At 33.8% G+C, this 10190-nt stretch overlaps 2 protein-coding genes across 2 annotated transcripts in view; both read right to left on the bottom strand.

Moving 5' to 3' along the window:
* Positions 1-7879, bottom strand: part of LOAG_18056 (prolyl-tRNA synthetase) — a gene marked incomplete at its 5' end in the record, with an annotated part of 14159 nt that extends 6280 nt beyond the window's left edge. Inside the window, 17 exons of the mRNA XM_020450726.1 lie at positions 139-392; positions 890-1324; positions 1539-1617; positions 1795-1989; positions 2339-2491; positions 2849-3037; positions 3377-3493; positions 3693-3837; positions 4325-4558; positions 4753-4924; positions 5279-5471; positions 5735-5861; positions 5960-6114; positions 6365-6499; positions 6699-6863; positions 7181-7286; positions 7686-7879. Coding sequence (XP_020305562.1) covers positions 139-392; positions 890-1324; positions 1539-1617; positions 1795-1989; positions 2339-2491; positions 2849-3037; positions 3377-3493; positions 3693-3837; positions 4325-4558; positions 4753-4924; positions 5279-5471; positions 5735-5861; positions 5960-6114; positions 6365-6499; positions 6699-6863; positions 7181-7286; positions 7686-7879 — 3048 coding nt within the window. The remainder of the gene's footprint in view (positions 1-138; positions 393-889; positions 1325-1538; positions 1618-1794; positions 1990-2338; positions 2492-2848; positions 3038-3376; positions 3494-3692; positions 3838-4324; positions 4559-4752; positions 4925-5278; positions 5472-5734; positions 5862-5959; positions 6115-6364; positions 6500-6698; positions 6864-7180; positions 7287-7685) is intronic.
* A 219-nt stretch (positions 7880-8098) lies between these two features.
* Positions 8099-10190, bottom strand: part of LOAG_18055 (hypothetical protein) — a 2770-nt gene continuing 678 nt past the window's right edge. The window contains exons 2-8 of the mRNA XM_020450725.1: positions 9886-10072; positions 9495-9556; positions 9255-9386; positions 8968-9116; positions 8788-8887; positions 8422-8485; positions 8099-8321 (exon numbers count right to left, since the gene is read on the bottom strand). Coding sequence (XP_020305561.1) covers positions 8183-8321; positions 8422-8485; positions 8788-8887; positions 8968-9116; positions 9255-9386; positions 9495-9556; positions 9886-10072 — 833 coding nt within the window. The 3' untranslated portion in view covers positions 8099-8182. The remainder of the gene's footprint in view (positions 8322-8421; positions 8486-8787; positions 8888-8967; positions 9117-9254; positions 9387-9494; positions 9557-9885; positions 10073-10190) is intronic.

Below are 10190 nucleotides of genomic sequence, written 5' to 3'. Positions count from 1 at the left end.
ATCTATGACTAAATTCTTGCAAAATCTATGCAAATTCTTGCACAGATTTGTCAATTCACACTTTTTTTCAAAATACGCGAAGTACGTATGTAAAGGAAAAGATTTCGGCAGGAAAAAATAAAAAGGAATAAAACGCACCGCTTTTGCATCTTTTGTTTTCAAAGATCTCACCAAATCGCCTTGTTGAGCTATTTTCCTTGCAAATGTTTCCTTACACTCTACGATATCACATTTCAGTTTATTATCGCTTGGCGTAACAAGCATATTTTTTGGTTTATATTCCATCCCTGCCATTTCCTTATACTTTTGCTTCAAATCCAAAAGCTTCGCTATAGCTACTTTTGCTTCTTCGCTTTTTGGATTCGCTGCTTTTAATGTACGAACTATATTGCCTGTAATTCAATTCCAGACTCAAAAATCCTAAAAAATTGTAAAAAATTGGTAATCACTGATCGGAGTAAACAATGCTAAACAGAGTAATCTAGAAATGAAATAATGCCAGTTTACAAAGGGAGTGCAAGCTAACTTAACTGAAGTTCGAAAGTCACTTCTAGTCGCTAAATAAGAACTGAACAAACTTTAAAAAATGTGCTGGGATCAAAACAAATAATGACCCTTCACATATATTTTCAAGTAAGAATCATTTATAATTTATGACAGCGCTTGTAAAAAATCTTTCAAAATTACGGAATTTTCCGAAAAAACTTAAAAGTTCTAGCAAGCACATTTCTTTACAAAAGAATATAATCTACATAATAATTTCTTAGCTACCACATTTCTACATCTACGGAATTTGGTGAAATTCATGAAAATTGAAATCAAAAAAAAATTTTGATGGAATTAATGGAAAAAAATTGCGCATGAAAAAGTTAATTTATTTTCAAAATACCTTGTTCCCCAATTTGTTTGAACAGCTCCTCTATGCTTTTTCGTTCCGTCATCAGTTGCTTTTGTTCTTGCGATGAAATTGTTGACGTTGGCTTATATTCTGAACCGGTCCTTTCCTTGTACTGCTTTTTAAGATCCAGTAACTTTGATATGGCAGCTTTAGTTTCATCACTTTTAGGATTAGCAGCTTTCAAAGACCGAACAATCTTTCCTTGTTCTTCAATGATCTGATACAAGTCTTTGCCATTGTCTGATGAGAGTAGTTTGTCAGCATTGTTATTGTTCGCAGACAATTCTTGATAAGCTTTTTTTAGATTCAAAAGAACAGCAATCGCTTCTTTAGTTTTCATGCCTTTCGGGTCAGCTGCTTTCAAGGATCTGACCAAGTCACCTTGCTCCTTTATTTGCTCACCAAGTTTATATATGTCCACGTGACCTGGGAAATTCAAGCGTTTGAAAAATTTTTAGATCTAATGTATAGAATAGAAAAAAGGGACAAAGAGCACTAAAGAGGAGGTTGTAATCACAAGCAAAAAAACTTCAAATTCATAAGCATATTCTTCAATATTCACATCTCTCATGTCATAAATTTTTTGAATCTACCAAACAAAATGACTTCAAAAGAGAAAACTGTCAAAACTAAAACTAACTTGCTGATGCATTTTCATTTATTTGAATGCTACTGTGCGTCATTTCCAATTTTGCGGTGGAAGAATTCTCCTCTGTCGCCTAAAATAATAACACATTAATTAATCTAGAACAGTAATTCAAACTTATCCATAACATACATCCTGAGAGTCAAAGATGATGTACCAGATCAGCAAATAAATCCGCAACAATCATTTATCATTTCTGTTTACTTTGTTCTCTAAACATTTCATTTTATTTTGAAGGTATTTCAACTACCGTTTGAGTTAGTTTAACAGATTTATTGCTGCCATCTGGTATGAGAATAAGAACAATCGGCACTTCAACTCCAGAATATTCGCTTTTTGACGTATATGCTGAATCGCATATACAGTATCCTTTACGTTGCAACTGGATAATATCACCTTTACGTATTTCTTTCATGGCAGGTTCACCAATGAAGTCGAGATATTTCTGGAAGTCACATTATGATGTTGACATTTCGACGTGATAACTTCATTAGTTTTACTTCGTATCATTTAACTTACATGAATTTAGGAAATACAAAAGTTCTAAAATCATAAAACATAACACAATTAAATCTTAATCTGTATAGTTGGGTTTTATTACTTAAATAAATTAAAATGAAAAAAAACCTAATTAATTATGTTTTATTAGTTATTCCCCTTTTATATTCTTATCGTTATGGGAATAAAAAAATAACGAAAAGCGGTCTTTGTACTTAATGTTCGAACCATGGCATTCATCCATTAAATATTAATAAAGAGTAATAATGTGAGAAACATATTCGAATATAACATACCATAGAATCATAATTGACGAACTGCTTCCAGTCTTCTTCTTTCCCAATAACAGCCTTACTGATAATATGAGAATACTCAATGATTTTTACCGGAATCTGTGGTCCTAGCATCGTATCAGCAATCCACGTTACTTTTAATGTCTTTTTGTAATCCTGCATTGCTATTTAACATTAACATGATTGTGCTAAATTCGTAGTACTTCCAAAAATACGACAAGTTCAGGATTGAAATTAGTTCAGAAAATTAATTAGCAGGAAAGACAAAAATTATAGTCAAATTCCTTGATCCAAAGTGACGGGAATTTCATGAATTCACTTGAAGCTTCTCATATTTTAATAATGAGAGACCAACAACAGTACTCTCAAAAGAGCACGTCGTATGTTTCGTCAAATGGTGATTAACTATCGACAAGGTTTGGCGTCAATTATCAATCATTAAAGTTAATTCATCAATTGACCAGGTTTTCGGTAACATAAAAAGGAAGAACCAAGAGAGAGAGAGCAACAAACCTTGTTTTCTAAATCTAATTTTGCTTTGATTTCTGTTATTTTATCACCGTCTTTTAATATGTCACAAATTTTAATATTTCCCCAATTGATAAATGTCACCGTATCACCAATTTTCATTTCCCGTGCATCAACTTCTTCCACCAAAATCTTTTTACTATACCAGACAGTTTTCGCCCCAACTTCAATATTCTGGAACAAAATTCTTGAGCAGCTAAAAAAATCAATAAAAACAGAAGAAATTAATGATGGTTACAAAGAACTATTGTTTTATCCTGAAAGGATATTTCGCCAAAGCTCCCCAATAAATGCTCTAAACACTTCTACAATAGAAAAATAACCAAACAGAGAAATTGCAGCGAATGAAAAGATGAAGAAACGCTTAACACTAGAAATCATATGATTTTGTAATAAGTACATAAAAGTTATTGATAGGTAGGACATGAAGAAGAACATTCTCTTTTATAAATCGATATAATAGGAAAGGACAGAAGCCTTCAAAGTGAAATGTTTGGAAATTAATAAAATAACCTTTGGATGTAAAGATACTTTCCTTGACTCTTCAGCCATATCATCCATAACTGTTACTTGAACAAGGTTTTCTGCACAAGCAAGAGCAGTATAACGAGGAGCAACTGGATCAATCACCTAAAAATCAATGCAAAATGTTAATCCTTCACTTTTTCATCAAAGAAAAAATTAATTGTAAGAATTTGTCTTTTTGTATAAAAAACTATTGCAAATATAGCGAAATTTTTAAATCAAAAACAATATCCGAATATATATCTGTCTGCGGTAACTTGCCAAATGATCATGGAAAACATGTAAATTTTCCAAATAAACAGACCTTTTTATTGAAAGACCAGATTTTATCCCATTCCATCATGACGATGGCACGACTACCACCTTGAGCAACAATAAACTGTTTCAAGCCTTCAACCGTTAAACCGCGTCGCATTACACCTCGCACAGTTGGCAGTCGTGGATCATCCCTTTAAGAAAATATGACTTTTCATGATGTACGCAAGCTACAGTTTCGTTTCTCACAATTTCATTTACTTAAAAATAGATGTTTTGATTTCGGTGAAAATAACCTCTAAAAAGAGCAAAAAAGTAGGGAAAACAACAGCAAGTGTGATACAAAAACTATGAATGAATGAGAAAGAGGAAGAGATGGCGAATAAAGTTATGTGAAAGCAGAAAAGAAAAACGAAGTAAGTTTGCCGAATGACAACAAAAAACTTTGATTAAATTCCCTCAATTATGATTGAACTTATCAACTTCATGGAATTTGGATGCATCGGTAAGCCAGTCTGTTGTACCATCATTAGTGTTTCTAGTAATTCCTTGCAAAAATCAGAAATCATGTCAAAGCTTAAAACTGGTTTGAGAATGAGATGCATACAGTCTCTATCTCGAAATTCTACATAAGCAGTACCTACTACACTCATGAAGACATTGTATAATAATAACTCTTACCATCCTTCTACATGATGTTCATCGACAAGCCATGTAAGTTTCCGTTTACTCATTACGGTATTTGTCATATTTAATCGAGCATATGACCAAATATATGGTTTTCTAAGTCCTAGTACGTCACAAATAAAATAGTACTGCTCATCACGATCTGTATATTCTGTAGTACGAAGAGCATGTGTAACACCTTCAACACTATCCACTATAGGACACGCAAAATCGTATGTTGGATAAACCCTGCAATAAACAAATTATAGAATTTCTGGTATAAAATCATCGAAAAAGTCCTACTTTTTTGAACTTCATTTATAGCAGCAGCATTAAAAGTGCCATTTCGTCACATGAATGTGCAGGTATGTATCAGTCCTCAAGAGGTACAATGCTATCAAACCGGTGGTAATAATAGTTGCTGTAATATACCAACAACTAACTTATATTTATTTCCAGTTCGAACATGAGTTTCTGCCCTACAGCGATAAATTGTTGGGTCACGCATTGCGCCGTTGTTGCTTTGCATATCAATTTTGATTCGAACACAACATTTTTGTCCTTTTTCAGTTGCTTTTTTCATTTCTCCCCACAACGCCAAATTTTGCTCCGGAGCTTCAAATTTTTAATGGAAAAACATGGTTTGATTTAATCCCCCATTATCTATTTCGACTCTTCTTCCCTATTGGAACCTTGGAACGTGAAATGCATTGTATTGTGAAACATTGATTGGTAATACCGCAAATTTTGTCATTTTTCATCAAACGAATCCACATTTCTAGTAGCAAAGGAATATACAAATATGGAATATTTAAATAAGGAATTTAAAATCCTAATAAGTATTCCAATACCGATTTACCCAAATAAAACCTTCATTTTTTTCAATCAATTTATCTGTGGTTAACTTAAAACACTGGTAAAAACCAATGATTTCCTCATTTTATTAAAATATTAAACAAACGGACTTACTATTATTACGGCATCGGCTTTCCTTACGCTCTTCGCGTTCTTTCCTCATCAACTCGGCGTCTGTATCGTCAACATATGCTTTCCCTTCTTGCAACAAACGATCACACATTTCCAATATCAAATCAAAATAGTCAGATGTATGTGTCCATCTGTCTGGTTTCACTTCTAACATTTTCAAATCTTCCAAAATCACCTAAAATGAGATTTGAAAATCCCTTTCGTACTGCAATATTTGATAAAATGGCTTATTTGTATTATCCAACTTAATGTCCTAATTTACAATATACTTTCGTCTTATGCTCGTGCAGTTCCAATTTTCCAATGATAAATCCTCCGTTTAAAATACTATTGTGTATGATGGATGAGATGAAAAACTTTCTTGGATTTTAAAGTAATGGAATTGGACTAGTTTAAATTCCCAGTTAAATTGCTTTCAGTCACACAAAGATCACGAACTTGCTCAAAATGGGCATTCTCTTTTGCTGGATTCGTATCATCAAATCGCATAATCAACTTCCCTTCAAAAGCCTGCTGATAATACTGATTTAAAAGAGCTGCTTTAGCATGTCCGATGTGCAAATATCTGAAAAAAAAGAGAAAGATGTATTTGGAATGTCCTTTCTTTTTTAGACCAGATAAATCCGTGAAAATATCATTTACAACAGAGGTGGAAATACTTACCCACTGGCTTCCGGTGGGAATCGAACAACCACTTTTCCTTTTTCTGCACCTGGCAATTCTATAAATTTCCCCTCGTCCTTTACTTGATCTTTTGCTTTCTTCCCTTCACCACTTTTTTTTGCTTCATTTTGGCCTTTGACAGCTGTTGTAATTTTCTGAAACATTCAATATATTTAATTCAAGAAGTTGGCAGTTTCAAGTTCCGTGTGATGGACCCTAATCATAATTAAAGGAAAAACTGAAGATAATACCGATAAAAGTATGGAGACAATCAATTCCTATTCCATTAAAGAATATGAAGTGATATGCCGGAACTGGTCGCGCAAAAGAGACCCATGATTATTTAACCTCCTAACAAGTACGGTGCTTCAAGAAAAAAAAATCACGTAAAAATACTGTACTTACCGACTTCATTATTCTGTTTCCTGACTTTTCTGGAGTTCCTGTTTGAAATTTGCCAACAGCATTATGTGCATCAGCAAATAAAGGATCATGTAGTATATTTTCGAAGAGTGCCGAGAAAGGCTTCTGTTGTTGAGTCTGGAAAATTTTTTGTTGCTCTCCTTAAAAGCGTATAAAGAAAGAAGTATAAAGGTATTTTCATTCTCGAAATCAGATAAAATGACTGTTCTAATAACATAGTCGATATGATAAGTCAGACGCAATAAATTTCAGACCTACCGAAGAAAGCATATAAATTTTTCATAACCATGATGAGCACAATATCTAGAATTATTACCTTAGCATCTGCAGCTATAATGGTCCACAGCATAATATCCGCAAGCGTAAGTCGATTTAGGCACAGATATAGACTAGTTTTTAATTTTTCTTCAGCTGATTTCATCAAATCTCCCAGAATACCATGCTGTAAATACCGTTCGACCATTGTTACCCAGCAATCAACCTAAACAGAGAATTGACAAACATCACAGGTATAATACAGTTCTTATGATCCAGCTCCATCATTCAGAGGAATGTTTCTCAGAGATTTAAACTGGGAAATTAATAAGAACATCCATGAACAGATGGTAGCAAACCGCTAATGTTGAATAATATTAAGTGAAAAAAAATTAAATGAACCACAAATGGGATATAGAAAAACATACTTCAAAAAATTGAAACTAATCGTGAAACTGATTGCCAAAAATGAGAGCTTTAAAATATGAAATGAAAATATTAGTCATCCGACACGTTCTTTCCATAACATAAAAAAGTGATTACCTCAGCTTGTTCAATAACATCTCTACCAAACAAATCACCGGCCTTATCAGAACTGCGTACAATGAAACGTGCAATGGAAGCGTCATTTGTGTATTTCCTTTCATCTCTGGAACGAGAAACAGAATGATTCATGAAGAGGAGAGCTATGTATTATTAAATACACAAATTGATTTTAATGTTATATACTACAAAGTTACGATGAATGCAACATAAAAATCGTCCCTGCAGGTTCATAAGTTATGAGTTGGGCATGTGAATTTTCAATCAAATCAGCTTTCAATTCCTGCGTTTCACTGATGATAATATATAAAATTGATGACAACATGTTCCGTGAAAATCTTTCGTTACTACAAAGAACGTGACAAAGAACGAGTTGTTAACTAGAAGTAAGGCCAAACAACATCTTCAGTTCTAGTGTTCATTCAAAAGTCCTAATGCTGAAAGGATAATTTAAATTCAAAACCCTAAAAAAGCAAAAAACAAACAACTCAACATTCGAACTTACAGCATCATTTCGTTAAGCATTTCGTCAGTGAAAACAACCGATTTTTCAACGCTGAAACCGGAAGCAGAAAGGGCAAGGAGAGCTCCATAAGCCGGGTTTCTACGTGAAATGCTGAATATCACTGTCTTTTGTTCAGCTGACTCGAGAGATGCATCAGTACCAACCATTTGACCAGATCCAACTAGGAAATACATTGGTAATACATCATACTTTCTCCCTCAGCATCAATGATAATTTCCAGTCTTTGATTGAAAGGAAATAACACTAACAAATCCCTCCATGGAACAACGCAAATTTTCTCCTATCATGCAACATATTTCAAGAGTTATTCACAAATCCATTTAAACAATGCATAAAATAAGAACAAATAAATGCAGATGAAATATAACTGCAAACGCAATACAAGTAATCATGAAAACTTTTATACATTCACATCAAAACAAGAAAATGTTGTACAAAAACGTAAAAAAATTGTATAAAAAAGCATCGTCCAAGGGCTATTTCTCTCGTTCTTTCTGCTGCTTTCGTAAAACTGCACCAGGAGCAGGATAAGGCCGTTGCTGGAATAGAGGACCACTAGCTGTAACATCGGCACCTGTTTTGTCGTGGGCATGTAAACCGGAACTCCAAGTACCACTGAAAATTTTCCAATGGAGAAAAAATGTGAATGAGTGCTTGGAAATACCTATAATTTAAAGTTAAGGGAGAAAAATTCGTAACTTGAAAGAACACATACACAGGAACGTTGTCACCGTAGGCAGCTGGGTCCATTGGATCAATTCCTTTTCGTTTCGCACGCTCTGGGAAATACATACACATTTGCGAAAAAATTCAACTTAAGGTTTAGTAACATACATTTCACTAATATTATTTCAAGAATTCAAGAATATTTTGTTTAGCACATATATGATATAAATCATAGACACACTTTTATTAGCACATATGATTTTTGTTCTAGATTTCAACGCATAAACTATCCTAAAATTCAAGCAATGTGATGACAGGAATTACTTTAATTACATTTTAAATTGAATTCTGAAACAGAAATGCATTACCAGAAATACATTCCTGTTTCAGAAAAAATAAAGCCAACGAAACTCACTCAGTTTATCCCTATCGTTCAACTCAGGCCTGCTTTCTTCATCACTTTCAGAAGCCGATAAACGATCGTTAGCTTCAGAATCTGATAAGGAACCTCGTCTCTAAAACGAAAGCAAATTATTAGCAAAAAATTACTTTCCACCTTTTATTTTTCCATTAAAAGAGAGTTATCAAATCAAACCTTTCTCTTCGATCTGTTATCATCATACCGTTTGATTGTGCCTCCGCGATCCTCTCTGTAAACTTCTCTTCTCTCATCATCCTTCTTTTCATCATTATCCTTTCTACCTTCGCCAAGACCATTAGTATTTTCGCCTTTTTCAAATAATTCTGAAAAACAATGATTACACTGCGTTTCAAAATCAAACAAGAAAATTGATAAACTGATTCATTTATATATTTAGTCCAAAACTGAGTTAAGCAGAATTGGGTCAAATGAAGCTAAATTAAATTGAATGAAGTCCAAACCTTTCGCAACTTTCGGCGCGGCATCCCCAATAACCGCCAAAGGATGTCTAGGAGGAAGCCAAGATACCTCATCAGTTCGTGGACACCAGTAATAATGTCGTGCGCAACCAGGATCGTAAACCTCTTTCCAACCTACAAAGCAACAGACTCAAGAGAAAAATTTAAAGAAAAAATCCATATTCAACAAAAAAAAAAAAAACCTGCATAAAACGAATTTAACTACTATTCTTGCAAACATACCATTCGGCAACGGATATTTCTTCAGGATTTTAGTTCGTTGATCAAGATATTTTTGTGCAAGTCTGAAAAGTGGAAATTTACTTGTAAGTACATTTGTAATATAATCACTTCTTGTAAACAAAAAGATTTTCAACTGCGCTTAAATATTCATGTACCAATAAATTGATTAGACATACGGAAAGTTTGCTTTTTATTTAATTAAAAGGACTCGAATAACTTGCACAGGATCCACGTCTGTCGACGTGGTTCTGCTCCTTCCAAATCTTACCTGTCGCAGTAGGTGCAATTTTTCCGTGATTTCAAATATGCCATTAAAGCGTGAGACAGTTTTAATCACTACAAAAACATTTACAAAACGACAATTTAAGCAAGTGGAACTGAAAAAAACAACCTATTTTCACTTGTCCCATCCTTCCAATAATCATAACAAAACTGCACGCAATAATGATATGGGTTCCACTTATTCGGACATCCCCGAGCTCCTGAAGCATTCTTTTCCGTCTTTTGACGTGTGTTACTTTGTACTCCAGCAGGTGTTTCCGCATCATAATTCTCAGCGATCACTTCTTCAGCAGCATCTACAAATATAAATCATTTGTTATCGATGTTAGCGAACCTTGATAAGCTTTGCTCAGAAAGTTACATTCAATTCCAACATTTCCGCAATAATTATCAGCAGAAGGAAAGCAATGTTAC

This window comes from Loa loa, assembly GCF_000183805.2.
Source record: "Loa loa unplaced genomic scaffold supercont3.184, whole genome shotgun sequence".
Classification (NCBI taxonomy): domain Eukaryota; kingdom Metazoa; phylum Nematoda; class Chromadorea; order Rhabditida; family Onchocercidae; genus Loa; species Loa loa.
The sequence above is the reverse complement of the archived record's forward strand: the minus strand, read 5'-3'. Positions and strand labels throughout refer to the sequence as shown.